Here is a 21364-nt window from a genome sequence, read left to right on the forward strand (position 1 = left end):
TATTCAGCCTATAATGGTCATGTGGGAACGTCCTGACCTGCTTGGGTCTGATAAGGTTCCTGGTTGAAGGCTTAGTATGAGTCGACAAGGACCACCTGCCCCCCTCCGTCCTTGCTTCCGCCTACCAGTAACTTTCCATTCTGTCTGAAAGAAATATATAAGTATGAGCTGAGATAATAAAGACAGATTCCCCCTGGATGAAGGACCTCGGACTCCTGTGTCTTTTTTAATCCCGACATCTCCCGCCGGACTCGGTCCCATTCGCCGGACGCGGCACTCTGTGACATTGGGAGTCTGGCAGACTCAGCAGATTGACTCCACTAACGAGGCCTGGGAGTGCAGAGGAGACCGCACGGCCTCTCCATTGCCACATCTTTCAAATTCCCAGTCCTTATGGGAGCCTCTCAGTCCGGGGGCCACTTAGCACCAGATCCCTGTCTTCCTCTTTCTCTCACCTATACCACAGATTCATGCAAATTGAATCATCTGCTGAGTTTTGGGCATTGTATGGTCTTGCTCTTCTTAGTTGATCATTTATAGTTTGGAATGTTAGTAAAGGTAACAATATCATTTTGCAGGACTCTGGAAATCCTGACCAAACTGACAGAGCATGTGACATGGGCTGGTGTTTTTATCACAGGGTAGCCATGCAGATGAATGTTTTCCATTTTCTTTTTCTTTTTTTCTTTGATACTGGGGATTAAACCCAAAGGCTTTATCACTTATTTTGAGATAGGTTCTTGCTAAGTTGTTTAGAGCCTTGCTAAGTTGCTGAGGCTGGCCTCAAACCTGAGATCCTCCTGCCTCACTGGGATTACAGGCACCGCTACACCCCGCCTAGCAGATGAATTGAATTAGAACAGAGGAGGCAGCACTGGGGAAGAAAAGGCTGGAAGGAGAAGGAAAAGAAAGCTTTAGGCTTGACTGTGAGAACTTGGAGCACTTCTGCAGGACTGGCTCCTCCCAAAGGTCTATAAGAGTCATGGTTAGGTATGCGTTTGAGGACTTTACCATGGAGGCTGTTTGTGCAAGGACAGAAGGAAGCAGAGTCACTGTCAGAAACCAAGTGCAGGTAAGCCTAATTGAGGCCTGAGGAGCTGAAAAGAGAGGGACCCTAGCATTATAGATGGGTTGTCATCTATGAGGGGTACTTTTGCAAATTTTCCAGAAGTTGAGGGCATCATGCATTGGGTTGAGGATTCCTGGCTTCTAGGCTAAACAAGTCTTTCCCCACTCAGCAAGCAACATGGAAAGCTGTGGTTCAGGTTCTTGCTAGGGCTTTGCAGCACCTTCTGGTGTACACCTGATGACAACCCTACTGGTGGGGGGTGATCCCCTTCAAAGTAGCTGGAGGTCAGGCTTTGAGGTTGCTTGCAAATAGTCACAACTTGAACAGTATCATTTGTGACTGTCCAAAGTCAGTCCTCCTGCATTATGAGAATTTAGTGATGCAAACAGGAAGGCCATGTCAAATATTTTTGCTGGTTTTGAGCCCAGGTACTGGGGAAATGGAGGTCAAGACTAAGGGACAAAGGAGAAGGAGGAGGGTTAGAAAGAAAAAAGACAGGATTCTGCTTGGACATAATGGTCTTGAGGTTCTGAGGATGATTCAAGTGATAATACTTGCATGAATGGAGTTGAGAAGAAGACTCTGGGCACAATAGCCTCTCGGTTTCTCTTCTGCCCAGGGCTGATGGGCCAGTTTTTCCCATACATCATATTGTACATGAAGAAGCATGAAGGAGTTTGCAGAGCTCCCCTGATGCATAGTTAGAGTTACTTTCTGAGATGAAAATCAAAAATCAAAATGTGGTAGATGTTGATCAACAAGAGAAAGCAAATAATGCACAGCATTTGTAGAAAAAGGGACACCCACCAAGCAGTGAGGTGACCAACAAGAACCTGGAACAGCATGTAGGATGAGTTCCGCCTCAGAGGAGGAGAAACATGAGGCTTCCCCTTTTCCAGATGGATATCTGAAATCCTTCTGACCCTGCCAGTTGTCTAGGTATGAAAAGCTTCCTGCCAACTTCCTGCCCAGACAACCTACCCTGAACCCAGGGCCTACACCTTCAGGAAGTGTTTGTCTCTGATCAGACTAATTCCTCTCCAGCTCTTCATTGTCTTCTGTCTTCTCTCAGCCTGTACCTAGCTCTGTCATCTATTTTGTTTCTCCTCTCGATACTACCTCCTATTATTAATAAGTATTAATTCTTAGACTTTTCCCATTTAAAAACTTTTTTTCTTTACTAGAGATTGAACCCAGGGGCACTTTCCCACTGAGCTACATACCCAGATCTTTTTACTTTTTGAGACAGGGTCTCACTAAGTTGAACTTATGATCCTACTTCCTCAGTCTTCCCAGTTGCTAGAATTATAGGTGTGTGCCATTGCACCGGGCTATTTAGTAACATTTTTACCTTCATTTTCATTTGATCCCACAAGCACTCTGTGAGGCTGGCTGATTACTAGTAGAGGTTCTTTTTACAGAAAAGAGACCTAAAACCAAAGGTTCAAGGACTTGCCCAAGGTCACACAATTCAGGGCCCATATTCAAAAGTAGGTCTTCTGATCCTTTTAAGTGTCCTCAAACTCCAACATCCATGAGTAAATTAGCATCATTTCATCTAAAGTATCTTTATACTTAAGTCCTTGCTATATTTAGAACCCTGTCCGTCCACCCAACCCCCTATCCTGCTTATTGCTCACTCCTCCAACCTCCCAACTTGTTGAAATTCAACCTATTCTTCAAAGCTCAGCTTAATTATCACCACTTCCCTCCTCAATCAGGGTGAGCAGCTGTGACTTCATTCAAAGTCCAGGGCAGATGCGTCTATTCCATGTGTACCTGGGACGGGAGTCCATGCCCTAGCTGCAGGGTTGCTGGAGAGTGAATGTGTAGACTTGCTGGCTTCTGTAGAGTGGAAGGTGCACCCTGCCTGTTGCTGAGACTCTTAAGATGGCCATGGCCCCCAAATCAGAGGCAGAACATTCAGGAGCTAGACAGCTGAGAATGGCTGGTGCCCACTACAGCACACATCTCAGGTTACTTGGCAGCAGTGTAAGCAAATCTCCTCATTGTCACACTTGCAGAATGGCAATGTTGTCATGAACACAATGACACTCTCCTTTGTGTAATTAAGAGTATGTGCACCCCCGCTGGATGTTGTGGCCCATGCCTGCAATCCCAGCTACTCTGGAGGCTGAGGCAGGAGATCACAAGTTTCAGGCCAACCTTGGCAACTTAGTAAGTCCCTTTTTTAAAAAGGGGGCTGAGGCTGTGGCTCAGTGATAGAGTGTCCCTGAATTCAGTCCCCAGTACCCCAGCCCCACACACAGACATTTGTGCATCCCTCCACAAAGGGAAACAACTCAAGTCTTAACCATCACATGTACTCTGGCTCAAGATTTCTGAGTAGTGTCCACCTTCCTATAGATCCCAACTTAAATCTTCTAACCCAATGCATTGCAACTACCCTCCACCTCAAAGCCTCTTTGTAAACCAAGTATTTTGTCACATCATCCCCTTTATCACCTTGAAAATAAAATTCAGAGAGCTGGGGTTGTAGCTCAGTGGTAGAGCATTTGCCTCTAACGCGTGAGGCACTGGGTTCGATTCTCAGCACTACATAAAAATAAATAAGTAAATAAACAAAAATAAAGATACTGTGTCTATCTACATCTAAAAAATATTAAAAAAGAAAATGATCAAATATTTTAACTAGATGCATAATTTAAATATTGATCACTCTATATTTACAATTGTACAATAATGTGGAAATAATTTATAAAAAATAAATGAATGCATTTAAATGAGAAAATTCTCAGGCAAAACTTTTGGTATCATAATAATATTAATGCTTCCAATTACATGAATGGATCCTAATCAGTGTATTGATTACCCTGCAACCATGCAGCTGGCTTCCATTCTCATCTCCACTCAATAAATGTGTCAGAGCAGTATACTCAAATGTGGAATTATGTTGCCTTGAAGAACCCTGGAGGTGAATTTAGTCTTTCTTAGCAGTGGGGCTACAGAGGACAAGTGCCACTGGACAATTGGAGGATGCTGGTGTTTCTCTCACTAATGGATTTCTACATGCCTCAGTGCCTTGCTACTCAATCAGGCTGCATCAGTAGTACTGGCACCACGTGAGAGCTTATTAAAAATACTGACTCTCTTAGGACAAACCTTATGAAAGACGGCATAAAGCCCCCTCGAAAAAGCAAAAATACAACTACCTATGACTTAGTCATCCCACCACTGGGTATATGGCCAAGGAATTGAAATCGATATGTCAAAGGGATATTTGCACTCCCATGTTCTTTAGCCAAGATATGGAATCAATCTAATTGTCAATCAACAAATGAATGTTGCTATGGTTGGATATGAGGTGTCCTCAAAAGCGTGAGACAATGAAAAACTGTTCAGTATTAATTGATTAGATTAGGAGAGCTCTGACCTGATTACAGATTAATCCACCTGAATGGATTAACTGTGTGGTAACTGAGGCAGGTAGGGTGTAGTTAGAGGAAGTAGGTCACTAGAGGCGTGTGTTTGGGTTTATGTTCTTTCTCTGACAAGTGGAGCTATTTTTCTGCTTCCTGAGTGTCATGAACTCAACAGCTTTCTTCACCACACTCTTCTCTTTCACCATGATTTTTTTTTATACCAGAGAGTGAACCCAGGGATGCTTAACCACCAAATCATATCCCCTACCATATTTTTTTTAATGTTTTACTTTGAGACAGGGTTTCCCTAAGTTGCTGAAGCGGACCTTGAACTTGTAATCTTCCTGCCTCAGCCTCCTGAGCCCCTGGAGTTATAGGGGTACACCACCACGCCCAGCTTCACCATGATTTTCTACCTCACCTAAGGCCCAGTGCTATAGAGATGACCAACCATGGACTGAACCTCTGAAACCATGAGCCAAAATAAACTTTTCCTTCTCTAAGTTGTTCCTTTTGGTCACAGAGATGAAAAACCTTAATGAAACAAATGGATAAAGAAAATGTGGTACATACACCCAATGAAATATCATTTGCCTTTTAAAAAAATGAGGAAATCCTGGAATTTTCAATGTCATGTATGAACTTGAAGGACATTATGCTAAATGAAATAAGCCAGGCACAGAGAAATCTCTCTTACATTGGAATCTAAAAAAGTCAAACTCATGAAAGTAAACGGTAAAATAGTGATTGTCAGAGGCTAGGGGAAGAGAAAGAGAAGAAAGTTGTTCACCAAGGGCACAAAATTTCAGTTAGACAGGAATTTTAAATATCTATTTCACAGCAAAGTGACTATTGACAATAAAAACGTATACTTCAAAATAATTAAGAGAGTTCATTTCAAATGTCTCACCACAAAACAATAAGTGAGATATGGATATGTTAATTAGCTTAATTTAATAATTTTTTATTTTATTGACACACCAAAACATCATATTATATCCCATAAATGTATATAATTATAATGTATCAATTAAAAATAATATTAAAAAAAAAGAAATGCACTCTCAGGCCTTAACTCATACCTACTGAACTACATTTTCATACGGTCCCCAAGTTAGGGGCTGGGGTTGTGGTTCAGCAGTAGAATGCTCACCTAGCCCATGCAAGGCCCTGGGTTCGATCCTCAGCAAGACATATAAATAAATTAGATAGGGGATGGGGATGTGGCTCAAGTGGTAGCGCGCTCGCCTGGCATGCGTGCGGCCCGGGTTCGATTCTCAGCACCACATACAAACAAAGATGTTGTGTCCACCAATAACTAAAAAATAAATATTAAAATTCTCTCTCTTTCTCACTCTCCCTGTCTCACTCTCTCTTTAAAAAAAATAATAAATAAATTAGATAAAGGTATTGTGTCCAACTACAACTAAAAATTTTTAAAAAGTATCCTCAGGTTATTTGCATGTAAATTAGAGAGTTAAAAGCACCCAGCACTTCTGGGGGACATAGTATAGGAGAAGGTAAACAAATTGCACAAAATAAATCTTTGTTATGTCCATCCTGAGGTTCTATTTACTGGGATTTCCTTAGACCAAGAAGGTATCAGTTCAGGATCTAAGCAGGAAAACAGAAACCACTTAAAGTACTTTCAATGGAGAGAATTTAATACAGAGACTTGACTACTTATGTAATGGAAATGTTGGGAAGTCAATCCAGAGACTAGCAATAATATGAAGCCACTACTGCCCCTTGGCTAGAGGGACAAAAAAGATTACCCATTCCTTGGAGGCTGACTCCATGGGGAAAATCCATCTGCTGTCAGAGACGTCACCTAAGTTAGAGAGGTAGAAAGATTTCTCCCTGCTTCCTGCGTTTGAGATCCTCATTGGTGTTTCTTATTGGTTAAACCCAGTCAGAATTTAGCTAACACAGGAAGCTAGCACAAGGATGAATCCTTCTGTATTGCAGAGCAGAAGAATAGCAAGATAGGCATTTTAAGATAAAGAGACCCAGCCTGGCACATAGGCCAAGAGCTGTTCCTCAGAAGGAGAATAATTAGTAATTAATAATTAAATAGGTTAATTAAATCATTTTTTTAAAAAAATGTACTTTTTTCCCAAATCCTAAAGCTTGCTACTGTGATTGCTATGGGCTCCATGAAGTATCCCAGGAAGTCTTAGCCCCTTCAAGAAGTGTTAGAGCATCTGGGTCGTATGGGCCATGTGATAGAGCTGCTTTCCATGAGACCTGGGACAGCTAGAGGGCTTTGCTTGCATTGGGTCCCACTCAAGGCTGGCAAAATTTTGGGTTGCCAGCTAGAGTAACTTACCCAACTCTGCTATGTATTTCCTTAAAAAACCCCAAAGGCTCAACAAGCATCATGACACTTTCTTAGTGAAAGAGAAAGCAAATGACTCACTTTTTACTTTGGAGTTGTCATAATATGCCTCAGACTATTGGCTTTTATTCCCCCAATTTAAAAATTCTTGTGTGTGATGCTGAGGATCAAATCCAGGACCACACACATGGTAGGCAAGTGCTCTACCAATGAGTTATATTCCCATCCCTCCATGCCCTTATATTTCACTGAGATAGTAGTCCCCTAAATTTTTGTGGAAATTATCTCAATTTTCCATCATGCATGTATTTTACCAAAACATCTAGGGTGGCTGCTATTTCCTGGTCTTTAGGTCTGATCAGCACTGTGTCATGAAGGAAGCAGTAAAGCATAGTTCTTGTGAGACAGTGAGATATACAAAGTCCCTGAGAGTGAAATTATAGCACAGAGACAGAAAATTGACATGATCCTGAATCAGATTGTGAAGATGTACTGCTTTCCTTATCATGTAAAATAAAACAGTTCTCCATGTTCTCTACTCATCTGACTGGGAAAAAAAAGAATGGTTAAATATATAATTGCAAATAAGTGTAACAGCTTGTGTTTATTTGGTCCAGAAAAGAGACCAGATTCTGAATACCAGGTGTGAATGAAATCACCACCTTAAGCTTATGATAAGCCATTTTTATTCTACAAGATACATCTTTTTGTCTTCTGCTCAGATTCCTTCAGTCTTTCTGCTCTGCCATTCTCAAAATATCAGTAACTCCACTCATTCTGCAAGGTAGTTGCCATAGCTACAGGAATTGCCTCCTCACCATCTATATTCAGAGACAAAAAAAAAAAAAAAAAAGTTGAGTCAGTATCTGGTGTCCCTTTCTAACAATGTCTTACAAGATGGGCTCATTGTGGATGTCCACTTGAATTCATGCTGAATTTGCAATGTCCAGCTGGACTGGGTTAAGGAATAGACTTTATTAGGGAAAGGGGGTGCTTATAAGGTCAAGAGAGACCCACTACCTCACAGAGAGATGTGCTTGGACCAAGGTGCTGCTGGGCCTGTGGTATAAGTCTGTGTTGCAGTGAAAGGTCCTTTAGCCCTATGAGTATCTCTTGTGAGAAAGTAAGAAAGCCCAGAGCATGAGAAGTCCTTAGCTGGTCCAGACTGCAGGGCAAATAGCTCTGTCATTTGACCCATATGATCCAGAGGATCCAACACTTATTGAAGTATTGGCGATTGATTGAAATACTTCAAGGAGCCTGTGGCAATTAATATTCCTCCTTCCTCTATCAGGAAGGACTATACCCAAGTTCAACTTCTCCAGCTCAGTAGAGAAATCCAAAGGCTGCTTGTTTGGACGGCAGTGTGACAGTTTACAGTTCTCTGGGAATGCCAGATGCATAGCACTTAAAGAACTGAAGTCGAGGGCTGGAGTTGTAGCTCAGTGGTAAAGTGCTTGCCTCACCCACCTGAGGTCCTGGGTTCGATCCTCAGCACCACATTAATAAATAAAAATAAAGATATTGTGTCCATCTATATCTAAAAAAATTAAAAGAAATAAAGAACTGAGGTCATAGACCAGGACATTACAGTGCTGCCTCGCAGGAGAAGGGATCCACTGCTACCTGGGTGAAGCCCCCTTGTTGGGAGAAGGAGGAACCCCGGATTTCAGCTCCCTTGTTATCCAGACCACCCATAGTGAGCTCCTGCTCCACAAAGAGCGAGAGAAACTTCTCCAAAAGTCCCCGTGTAGTCTCCCTGTTCATCTTTGGACCAGGCCCTTATCTCATACTCTCTTGTAAAGCAATTTGTGGCAGGTGGGATGAAATCATCATGACAGATTAGATTAATCAGTGCCTTTTGAGGTGGAGAAGGGAGAATATATGATTCCTCCAATACCTAAACAAAATCAGTGTTCTGTTAGCAAGATAGGAGAGCAGGCCATGACTCTTATGTGGCTAATTGTGCCTGCCAACCCTCAAAGCCCTCACTCTGACTCGTGTATCAAGGAAGCATGTGGTCAGGAATTAGTGTCACCTGCAGCTAGTTGAATAACGGAGAAGTTTGGATATTTACCTTTCCCAGGACAAAGTTATCATGGTGAGTGGTCATTGGTCCTTCAGGAAAAGTTCAAAGGACTACTCCCAGAATGTATTTTTGAGGTCACTATGATGATCTCTGTGAATTGACTTAAGACTGGGAATTGGCTTTGACTTTCTATCATGATGGCTCTAGTCAACCTCGTTTCAATCTTGATGTTTTAGCACTATAATTTTTAAAATTGTATTTATGCCAGTAAGGTAAGATCTTAGTAAACTGTTTCTCTTTACATACTAGGCATTCCAAGATCAATCAGAAACCAGCAAAAATCCTAGAAGATTAGACCAGTCTGATTAGCATGCATTTCTTGCTACACATATGGTAACTCATTTTACCTTTCCAGAGAGTAAAATGCCACTACTTGACCTTGGCTACCTGGAATCCCAGGGTGCCTGTTAAGTCAAGAAACTTGTTTGAACCAATGCTGCATTTCCAGTACAGTATTCCCCACACCCACACCAGGTCAGTGTTTTCTGAAGTGGGGCTGGGGATAAGTTTGATGGTAGAACACTTGCCTAGCATGAAGGAGGCCCTGGGTTCAATCCCCTGCACTGCAAAAACAAAACAACTGAACAAAGAAGCACCAGAATACCACATGGGTGTGCACGCACATATGTGCGTGCGTGCACACACACACACACACACACACACACACACACACACACACACACCAGTGTTTGAGACAGGAGGTTTCTTTGGATAGTCTGGAAGGTCATGATTAGAAGTTGGGTTCTAGAAGTGAGTTTCCCTTAACAAATCTGCTTCTATTTCCTCTCTCCCTAAGTCTTCTGGTTCCCTCTATATCACTCCAAGAAATGCTTTGCCAACTCTACTTAGCATAAGCCACTCATTGTCTAGGTTTTCACCCACCAGTGAGTAAGCAGTGATCACCACTTACAGATGTTATACTGGCAAGCTGAAAACAGGATCGCTGGTAAGTGCATCAGTATTTATATTATCACTTGTTCTAAAACAATGCTCCTCTCTCTACTCTCAGAATCCATCCCCTCATGTCTTCTCCAAATCTTTGCCTCAGGGTTCATCCATGTTGTAGCATATGACAGAGTCGTCTTCTATTTGATGTTGAATTATATCCCACTGTATGTGCATGCCCCGTTTTGCTTAGCTGTTCTGTCAGTGCTCATATGGGTTGCTTCCATGTTTTAGCTCTTACAGATAATGCTGCTCTGATTTTGGGCATAAAAATATCTTTTAGAGGGGCTGGGATTGTGGCTCAGCAGTAGAGCTGTTGCCTATCATGTGCAGGGTGCTGCATTCAATCCTCAGCATCACATAAAAATAAATAAAATAAAGGTATTGTATTCAACTACTACTACTAAAAAATTTTTAAAAATATCTTTTAGATACCCTGTTCCCAATTCTTTTGAGTATATACCTGAAGTGAGGTTGCTGGATCATATTTTAAATTTTTTTAGGAACTGCCAGTCTTTTCCACAGCGTTTACACAATTTTACATTCCTACCAGAGAGCACAAGAATCCAGTTCCTCCATCTCCTTATCGACACTTATTGTTGTCTATTTTTGGACACTAGCATCTAATACGTATGAGGTGATAACTCATTATAGTTTTGATTTGTACTTTCTTAATTATTAGTGATATTGTGCATCTTTTCATATATTTACTGGCTATTTTATGTGGTTTTAGTTAGTTTTTTTCATCACTGTGACCAAAAGTCTGATGAGAACATTTTTAGAGAAGGAAAAGTTTATTTGGGGCCCATGGTTTCAAAGGTCTAGTCCACAGATGGCCAACTCCATCTGGGCCCAAGGTGAGGCAGAACATCATGGCATAGGAAAACAGCTCAGGACATAACAATCAGGAAGTGTAGAGAGACTTTGTGCCAGATATCCCAAAGGCACACCCCCATGACTCCTCCAGCCACACCTGACCTGCATACAGCTACCACCCAACTAATCCATTCAAATGGATCAATGTATTAATTAGATTTAGACCCAACCATTTTACCTCAAAACTTTCTTGTGTATCACCTCACATGTGAGTTTTGGGGGAACACCTCATATCTAAACCATAACATATGTCTTCTTTAGAGAGATGTCTATTCAATTCCTTTCCCACTTTTGAATCAGATTGCTTGTTTATTTCTTATTGAGTTTTAGGAGTACCCTGCATATTTTAGTTATTAATCCTTTATCAGATAATGATTTGCAAACATTTTTTTCCATCCTGTGGGTTTCCTTTTAACTCTTTATAATGTCATTTTTATGCACAAAATTATAATTCTGTAAATTCTAATTTGCCTATTTTAAAAAATTTTGTTAACTGTTCCTTTGGTATCCCATCCAAGAAATCATTGCCAAATCTAATGTCATGAACCTTGTGCTTTGTTTTCTTTCTTTCTTTCTTTCTTTCTTTCTTTCTTTCTTTCTTTCTTTCTTTCTTTCTTTCTTTCTTTCTTACAGCTATTCTCTCTCTCTCTCTCTCTCTCTCTCTCTCTCTCTCTCTCTCTCTCTCTCTCGTCTTTTAAACTGGAAATTTAACCTGGGGTGCTTTATCACTGAGCTACATCCCCGGTCATTTTTATTTTTATTTGAGACAGAGTCTCAAAAAGTTGCTGAGGGCCTTGTTAATTTGCTGAGGCTGGCTGGCCTTGACTTGTGATCCTCCTATCTCAAACCTCCCGTGTTGCTGGGTGGAATTACAGGATATGCCACCAAGCCCTGCTGTGTTTTCTTCTAAGAGTTTTATAGCCTTAGGTCTTACATTTAGGTTTTTGATCCATTTTGAGTTAATTTTTATATATGGTGATAGTTAGAGGCTCCATCTTACTCTTCTGCATATGAATATCCAGTTTTCCCAGCACCATTTGTTGATGATTTTTCTTTCTCCATTGAGTGGTCTTGGCACTGTAGTAAAAAAAAAAAAAATCTCTTGACTATATATGTAAATCTCTTGGCTATATATGTAAAGGTTTATTTCTGGGCTCTCAATTTTATTCCATTAGTCTATATTCTGTCTTTACGTCAGTAATGCATTGTTTTGATCACTGTACTCTGGTAGGAAGTTTTGATGGTGTCTTCTTATAAGGGCCCTAATACCATTCATGAGGGTTCCCCCTCCAAACACCAACACATTGGGATTAAGGTTTCAACGTATGAATTTTGGGAAAACATAAACATTTGCCAAATGAAAAATGGCCAAGTGAAGGGAAAAAGGAATAATTTTCAAAGTTTCTCCAAAATGCTTGCAAAATGGATCTTTTAGATACTCTATACCTCAGACTGCTGTTTGGCTCTTAAATCAAGAAAAAGCAGAGATGACCCTACTCCTAAACATTGCCACCTCTGTGACTCAAACCACTGCACTGTGTCTTGACATCATTGCAGTCAGATTGTGTGGACCACACAAGACCCTTCAGACCAGTGCTATGGTATCTGTCTTCCCTTCCTTCCTGGCAGCGATGTCCGTGCTCTGCTGTGGCCTCAGGGCCCATTTACTCAGCTGTAGAAATCATAAAATGTAAAAGCCACAGTGATCTCCTAAGGTCCCCTAAAAGCTCCTCACTGGTCCTTCAGGATTGGACCTGCTCTTATCTCCTTCCCAACCTAATCAAGCCTCATCTGTGGTCTCATCCATTTTGCCACCTTTCCTTTGATGTCACTCTCTCCCTTTTCCTCTTGCAATCTTATCAGAAAAGCAAGATGGGGAAAAACAATCTTTTCAACTCATCTGTCCTCTTATAATTAGGAATTTCCCGTTGGTGGCCAATAGCAGTGGGCTGTCTCACCACCCAGCACGGGTGGCGGCAACTTGGAGAAGTTATTTGCTGGCCTCAGCTGCTTTTGTTTTATAACTTGCCTTGTACCTTTGGCAGACCAACCTGATGTTTTTCTAATTATAAAAATAATAAGGCATACTTGGAAAGTATAGAAAAGCCAAAGTAGGAGAAAAAAAATGAAAGAGAAAAAAACATACCAACACCTATAATCCTATAATCCTGCCACCCAGAGGCAGTCCTTATTAACATTTTGATATATTTCCTTCCTGGATTTTAAAGGCATTTTTCTGTAGCTGAGATCATGCTGTATACATAATTTCATGTTCTAATTTTTTCACTTGTTACAGTATTTTCCCATATCAATAAAATTTGGTTGAAAACATTAATTTTTTTCCATATTAGTTTTTATTTTATTACAAAAGCAGTACATGCGCATTGTAAAGAATTAAAACAATTCAGAAATATATAAAGGAAAAAAGCAAAAATTTCTCTGTACTCTTCCTTTTTCCTCTCACACCTCAGAGGAAACCACTTTTAGCAGTTTAGCTTTTATCCTTGCAGCCTTCATACTGTTTTGTGTGAACCCTGTCCCTCATTCAAAACAGCTTTAAAAAAAAAATGCCTGTACAACTAGCTTTTTCATGTTATAATGCATCTTGGAGACATTCCCTTATCAGTATACAGGGATCCACTGCATTTCAAGAGAGCTCCAAATAGTCCATCTATTCCTCTGTTAATGGACATTTCGGATATTTCTAGTCCTTTGTCCCTCTGTCTGTATGTACATGCGGAAGCATTTCTTGTTTGTACCATTGAATTAGTTGGATTTTCCAAATAAAAAAACCAGTAGGATAGATACAGGTATATATGAAAGAAGTTATATGGGAATTGGCTTATGTAAAAATGGAGGCCAGGAAGTTCCACGTCTGCCATTTGGAAGCTGGAGACCCAGAAAAGCCAGTGGTATAGTTCAGTCTAAGTGTGAAGGCCTACAAACTTGGGGAACTGATGGTGTGAATCCCAGTCCAAAGCTAATGACTGAGGAAGAGGGGAGTCTTCTGATATAAGTCCCAAAGTCTGAAGGTTCATGACCCAGGTGCTCTGGTGTCCAAGGGCAGGAAAGGATGGATGTCTCAGCTTCAAGAGTGAGTGAAGGTGTCTCTCTTCTCTCTCTCTCTCTCTCTCTCTCTCTCTCTCTCTCTCTCTTTTAATCTGTGCCCTCAATGAATTGGATGATGCCCACACACATTCATGAGGGTAGACTTTCTTTACTCAGTCCACTGATTTAAATGCTAATCTCTTGCAGGAGCACCCTCACAGACATATCCCAAAATAAATATAGCCAGGTACTTGGGCATCCCTTAGCCCAGTCAAGTTGACCCTTAAAACCCACCACTCCAGTGTCCTAGAAATGATAATTGTGTGACAAATGATATGTGCATCTTAAAATTGTGATAAATGCTACAAAATTGCCCTTGTGTGTGTGTGTGTGTGTGTGTGTGTGTGTGTGTACACGTATGCTGGGGATGGAATCCAGGGCCTCACACACACTAGTCAAGTGCTCTACCACTTAGTTCCAACTTTAGCCCAAATTTGCCTTATTTTTTTAAAAGGATTCTTACAATTATAGCCATACCAATAATGTGAGTTGCTATGAAAATCTACCATGGTCGTATGCTGGTGTGTTACTTGATAACCTGGGGGTTAAACTTGGGTGTAGACAGCAGAACCTGGCTTAGGTTAGGATCCCAGCTCTGCCACTGGCTAGCTGCTGCTGCTGTTTTTCCTCTTCCTCTTCCTCCTCTTCCCTGTCCCTCTTTTTTGATGGTACTGAGGATTGACCCCAGGGGCGTTTTGCCACTAAGCTACAACCCCAGCCCCATTTTTCATTTTTTATTTTGAGATATGGTTTCACTAAGTTGCCCATGCTGGCCACAAATTTGGGATCCTCCTGCCTTAGCCTCCTGAGTCACTAGGATTACAGGCATGCCACTGTGCTTGGCCTGGCTAGTTATTGTCTTTGTGAGTTACTTAGTGTGTTTATGTCCTGGTCTTTTCATCTATAAAACAAAAGTGATAATGATCATAATCCTTTTCAGCTATCTTGAACAATTTTAAAAAATGAAATAATGCATATAAGTGAGTGTACAATAAATGATAATTCATTATTCCTCTAATTTATTAAATCATTCCCCTATTGTTGGCTATTTAAAATTTCTTTTGACACTTTCTTCAAAGGGCTTTAGACATTTTAAGTATACGTTGAAAATAATTTGATAGTTTTTAAAAGTTTGGCTATTTATTTCATACTTAAACAATTAACAGTAAATAACACCCATGACCTCAGTCACTTTTTATAACTAAGCACACCCTTTGTGTACATCCACACATAGACAATTTTTATAGCAATATGTGCCACCTACATGTATACCCATTGCTTCAGGCTCAATTGCATAGGTATTTAGGGGCAAAGATGAAGAAAGTTATGACAATTACATCACGGAGCAGGCCCAAGGCCACACAGAATTTGAAAAAGCAATATTAACCTGAACAGATTCCATATTGTTTCTTTGCAGTTCCAGAAGTCGACCCAATAGTCTGGGACCTAACATTGACTTCTGGCCCCTTCAGATCTCCCTGATGATTTTCCATAAGGCCAGTCAGTCTCCTGGACTCCCCCAGTGTGAGTTCCTAACCTCAGAAGAACTGAGAAAGTGCCAACAACTCTTGAATAACGAGAGTGAGTGGCACACAGGTGGCTTCCTGCATTGCCGAGGCTGTTTATGGTGTGTTCGGATTCAGCCCAGAGGTATGGGACTGGAAACAGAAAGTCAGCCTTGGCATTGGGCTGTCCCATAACAGTAACTAAATGGATTGCCAGAGTCACATGTGTAAAAAAAAATAGCCTAGTTTACAAGCACACGGGCAGCCTGGCCTCTGCTTTTTGGCATGCCTCGCCTCAGGCATACGGGTTATAGGAAACCTACCCACACATGCTTGGTAGCTGAGCAAGGGCTTCGGGACTTTACAGTTATAGGGGAAATTCTCATGCAGTGGAAACATTCTCATGTAGTGGAAATTTTGCCCAAGTAGGAGCCAGGCCAGGGCTGTACTTAACCTATAGCTCAAAAAAGGCAAAGGGCCCCATCTCTCTCCATCAGTCATTCAGATTGACACCTGTGTCCCACTGCCCCACTGTTCAGTGACTAGATCAGTTCTCCCTAAGATGCCCAAGAATTTCTTGCATAATTATTGACAGATACACCATGCAATATACAATATGCATAACTCTGCATCACTAGAATTCAGACAGATGCTTACAAATGCTTTTCTTTCCAAACTTTAATGATACTCAAAGATCCTTCTCTGAAACCATTACATGTCATTGCATTCGTAGGAAATTTCTATACTGTTAGAGCATATTTAAATAAACTAGAAAGGATTTGGGGTCATTGATGTGGAGCTTGATGGAAAAAAATAATTACATTTTCTTTTTATTAAAGTATAAAAATAAAGATAAAGTAATTATAGAACATATTAAATCCTGTATTTGTATGAAATTTTCCAAATAAAATATTTTCACATTTTTAATGAGAAACCTGATCTTGCTTCCATGAACACAACTTTTAAAAAAATTTATGATGTATTTTATTTAACCTAATGTATTTTATTTATCCCCACTATTATGATTTCAACATGTCATCAATATAAAATTTACCAATGGGATACTTTCTTGTTTTCTTGCTAAGTCTTTGACATCCAGTGTGTGACAGGGTATCCCAGTTTGGACCAGTCATAGTTCACGCACTTGGTGGCCACATGTGGCCATTGGCTGCCTGATAGGACAGCACCACTCTGCAGTGAAAATTGCAAATATAGCAGGACCATAATTTTTTAAACATTCTCTTTTTATATGCTTGGAATGGCTATAAATAGTTATCAGTAAGGATTTTTATTGATCTATTCAAGTTATTGGTAACTGTTCATCAATGAGAAATTTTGCCCAAGTAGGAGTTAAAAAATTCCAAAGCATTTTTACCCCCATTTAAAATCAGACCACAGTTGAAACTATCTAACAGCTCTTTTTGAAATTTCTTGTGATAAGGTCAAGGTTTTCAAGCCCACTTAAGTTTTTCATATGTACTCTCTTGATAATGCTACCACTCTAATTAGTGGCTCTGGCACATGCTGTTGGAGCAATCACTCCATGGCTGACTTGGATACCACACAAAGGGCACACAGGCACAGAAGGACAAAGTCCAGCATGAACAAAGACACAGATTTGGAACCACAGCCTGCTGCTGCCCCGCAGCTTGGACCTCTGACTTTCATCTAGCTAGGTACCAGCTACGAAGGCACTTGGAACATACCCCAGAATCTCCTCAAGCCTCTTCATTTCCACCTTCTACACAGCCAATTTGTAACAGCTCCTGATATGGACATTCAGGTAGTGGAGAATTTTGCCATGGGGCTTCCAGTGCCAGGTTTCACCCATTTTTCTCACTCTTGTTCCAATCTCTTTCTATCCCCACTCGGATGGGGCTACTCTCAGAGAAGCCCAGATGCTGGTGACAAACGTGGAAGTGACTGCCTGAAGGGCTTGCCCACCTCGAGACCTCATCATCTTCAAGGGCTGCCAATGAGACTGAGCCCTGTGACTTATGTGGCCCTCTCTCAGGACACCCATATTGTGAAAGATCCCTTCTTTGCTGGTTTCTTGCTAACAAAATCCACCACTTTGTAACTTTGTGATCTTGGGCAACCATTGTGATCTTTATATGTTGAGAGCCACAGCCGAGTCGGAATGGCCCCTGGCATTTTGCCAATAGTATTGGTTGAGAGGCAAGCCATTAAGATGATGCTGGATTGATTCGGTTGTATATTAGACCTTTACTGTCCGACTCAGCCTGCTACTTTGGAGTTCTACTGTTACTTTGGAGTTCTCCTGGGGATTCCTGGAGAATTCCCATTGGTTGGGGAAGTGCGGGAGGAGGGATTTCCGGTTGTTGGTTCCTGGAGGAGACGCGTGGCGTTCGGGAGAGTTCCCGGGGAGCGTGTGTGGAGTGTGCTGGTGGAGTTCAGAAATAAAGTTTGTTCCTGCTTCAGTGGCTCGTGATTTGTGCCCAGCCAGACTGCGGCATTTATACATGTTGGTTCCTCTCTCTCTCTCTCTCTCTCTCTCTCTCTCTCTCTCTCTCTCTCTCTTTCTCTTTCTCTCCTCCTTCTCTTGCCCTTTCTCTCTCTTCTCCCTCTGCTTTCTCTCTCTCTCTCTCAATGGTTTATTGAAATGCACACCATAAAATTCACCCATTTAAGGTGTACAGTTCAATGTTTTTTAGCATATTCATAAAGTTTTGCAAAAACTTCAGTTTCTTGTCAAATGAAAATAATTGTATATAACTTCATGCAATTGTTGTGAGGGAGAAATGAGATTATGAATATTTACCAGCATATGGTAAACTCTCAATAAATGATCATTAATATTTTCATGATTAGAATGACAAAGATGACAGATAAAGGGGAACAACCAGGAATTCCCGCCACAGGGGACACAGCAGTAGTCACTGGGAGTTTGCTGCATGTTTTGCGGGATTGGAGCTACCCCAACTTTTCGTGTTCCTCCCACACCCTCTGAAGCCATGGCCTGCCCTTGAGGTGCTCACAGCTACCCCTGGATTGCAGTGTGACATGACAGCTGCTCAACAGCTGCTCAGGCTGCAGCACAATTCAAGGCAGGAAGTGGAGAGAAATACCATTTCTTACAGAAAATTCATGGGGAAAGAAATTCAAGTGGGCAGCAGATTTGATCAGCTCCTACCTGGTCTCTTGGGGACCCAAAAAGATTTACTTTCAATATTATTATAACAACAATACTATTATTACTGTTTTGTAAACCTCTTTCCAGAGGTAGTATGACAAGTTTAGACTAGAAGAGATTTCTAATATCCTCACCACAAAAAAAAAAACTCCTAAACATTTTTATACTAGTTACCCTAAATAATGTACACATGTATTGAAGCATTAAACTACCCCATGCCGGTTGTGGTGGTGCACACCTGTAATCCCAGCATCTCAAGAGGCTGAGGCAGGAGGATCACAAGTTCAAAGGCAATCTCAGCAACTTAGTCAGACCCTGTCTCAAAATAAAAAATAAAAAGAGCCAGGGATATGGCTCAAGTGGTTAAGCGCCTCTGGCTTCAATCTCTGGCACCAAAAGAACAAAAAACAAAAACAAAACAAAACTGAACCCCATTAAAATATACAATTATTATGTATCAATTAAAAACATAAATACTAAAATAAATAAAATTTAGACTACAGTTTTAGATTATGTATATTTTTGTTGTTGCTGTTTTAAGAGATTAAGAGTGTTGCCATGTTGCCCAGATGGCCTCAATAGATATTTAAGTTACTTCATACTTTTTTAAGAATTATTTTGACTGTAGTGGATGTCATCCACAGTCCCCTCATTCTCCTCATGGACTGAGGCACTCATTACCCAGCTGCCAGCAATTTGTCTGCTGATGTCCCTATCTGGAATCATCCTCAGCTAGGTGGACTGTCTGATATCCAATAACTGACCCCATTAATGTGCATATGGAGTGGGAAGTTCAAATGCCTGACCCCCTTGTTTCAATGGCAAGATTCCAAAGGCCCATCCCAACTCCAGAACTTTCCATGAGATTGGGTAAAGACTCTCATTGCAAGTGCTTCACAGCTTAAATTTCTCCTAGTGTTCAGTCCCACCTGACAAGTTCAAAATCCCTCCTTACAGGTATTGATAGTATTTCCCAATAATCTTTGCACACAAGTCTCTGTCTCTGAATCTATTTTCTGAGTAACCTGATCTAATTTTTTTTGTTTTAATCTTTTTTTGTTAACAGATTTTACCAGAATTTCTTGATTCTTTTTAGGAAAGAAGTAGATCTTTGAGGAAAAGTACCTTGACAAATCTCCTGGGGTAAGATGTGTGACTCACTGGGAGGGAGTTAGCAGGTAGGACGGGGGTGGGGGTGTGGTGGGAGGGGTGGGGGTAGCCATTTTGCTTAAAGCAAAGGGAGAATTACTGGGTTTGCTCTGGACTAGGACAGACACTAGTAAGGAGAAAGAGGAGGGCAAAGGAGAAGCTAAAGATATGGAGAAGAGCCAGAGTTCTGGACAGAAGCTGGGGCTGCTGAGAAAGGGCAAAGGACATTTAAGAAATTGGGTGATATTGTGTGGCTTCCATGGAAACCTCTCCTGTCTACCCTCCACAGTTACCAGTGAACCCAGCTATGCTAACAGCAGCTCTGTGTGTGCGAAAGTCAAAGAAGGTGTTCCCTCTGAGGCGCCCTGTGCAGCTGAGAGTGCAGATGAAGACTCAGGATCTAAAGACAGAGGTGGCGTGTGAGCAGGCCCCAGAAGGCTGGGGACTCAGTGGATGCAGGAGGCAGACACAGCCTGAGCATCATCTGCTCCCTGCAGGTGTAACTCTGGTAAGGAACGTGTCAGTGCAGGTCTGCAGGCCTAGGGGAGCCTGGGAAAGGAAACGCACTACTTTCTGTCATCTCTCTCCCTTCTGGATTCCCCAGCATGAAGGCTGAGATGCTCAAGTGGCATGAAGCACCATAACATCTAAGGGGAAAGAGTCATCCTGAAATTCAGGGAAGAGTGCTTCATTCCATGCTTCCTTTGACAACTATATTTAGAAAGAACAGCTTCCACCCCATTCACTCAAATTAGCCCCTTGCCTGGTTTGTCTGTTATAGTCATGATTGGCATGTTCCCATGGCCTCAGGTTCTGTTGTGATTATAATCCTGGTCAGTTTTATGCAATACTTCTTACCTTCCTATCTTCAGAGGTAAAATAACAAAGTAGGAAAGAGCTTGGGTCCTGAAGTTGGATGGTATTGGGTTTCAAATCTACTCTACCTGACCTTCTAAACCTTCTGAGCCTCTGCTCCAGACCTTAAAATGGGCTCTGCTATAGTTGAATCTGAAGAGTCCCCCAGCAACCAGGTGTTGAAAGATTGATCCTCTGCCCATAGCACTACTGGGAGATGGTGGAACTCTTAAGAGGTGTCACCTAGGGCTGGGGATGTGGCTCAAGCGGTAGCGCGCTCGCCTGGCATGCGTGCGGCCCGGGTTCGATCCTCAGCACCACATACCAACAAAGATGTTGTATCCGCCAAGAACTAAAAAATAAATATTAAAAATTCTCATTCTCTCTCTCTCTCTCTCTCTCTCTCTCTCTCTCTCTCTCTCTCTCCCCCCTCTCGCTCTCTCTTTAAAAAAAAAAAAAAGAGGTGTCACCTAGTTGGAAGAACGTAGGTCATTGGGAGCATGTCCTTGAAGGGGAGACTGTGACCCTTGTTCCTTTCTCGGTCTTTGCTTCTCAGCTACCATGAATGAATAGAGCTCTTTTCCATGTGTTCCTGCTGTGGTTTACTGTGCTGCCACAGGCCCAAAGTAACACAGATAAGTAACCATGGACTGAAACCTCTGAAACCATGAGATAAAACAAACCTTTTCTCCATTTAACTTGATTATTTTAGGTATTTCATCATAGTAACAGAAAACTAACAGGCTTCTAGTAGAATTTGCCTTAAAGGGCAAAGAATAAAGGAGGTAATCTATGTAAAGCATGCATGGACAATATGAACATTCAGCAAATAATGGTTATTATTATTTTTATCCTTTTTGTCTGCCTACATTCCATGGCTTTAATATTCCCTG

General features: G+C 41.3%; 1 protein-coding gene across 1 annotated transcript in view; it reads right to left on the reverse strand.

Moving 5' to 3' along the window:
* The window catches only part of LOC308643481 (MARCKS-related protein-like), a gene marked incomplete at its 5' end in the record, with an annotated part of 31052 nt that extends 22495 nt beyond the window's left edge, over positions 1-8557 (reverse strand). The window contains 2 exons of the mRNA XM_081283312.1: positions 6782-6801; positions 8382-8557. Of these exons, the coding sequence (XP_081139438.1) occupies positions 6782-6801; positions 8382-8557 (196 nt within the window). The remainder of the gene's footprint in view (positions 1-6781; positions 6802-8381) is intronic.
* Between the last annotated feature and the right edge of the window lie 12807 nt (positions 8558-21364).

The sequence above is a fragment of the Spermophilus citellus genome (assembly GCF_964194105.1).
Source record: "Spermophilus citellus genome assembly, chromosome: 3".
Taxonomy (NCBI): Eukaryota; Metazoa; Chordata; class Mammalia; order Rodentia; family Sciuridae; genus Spermophilus; species Spermophilus citellus.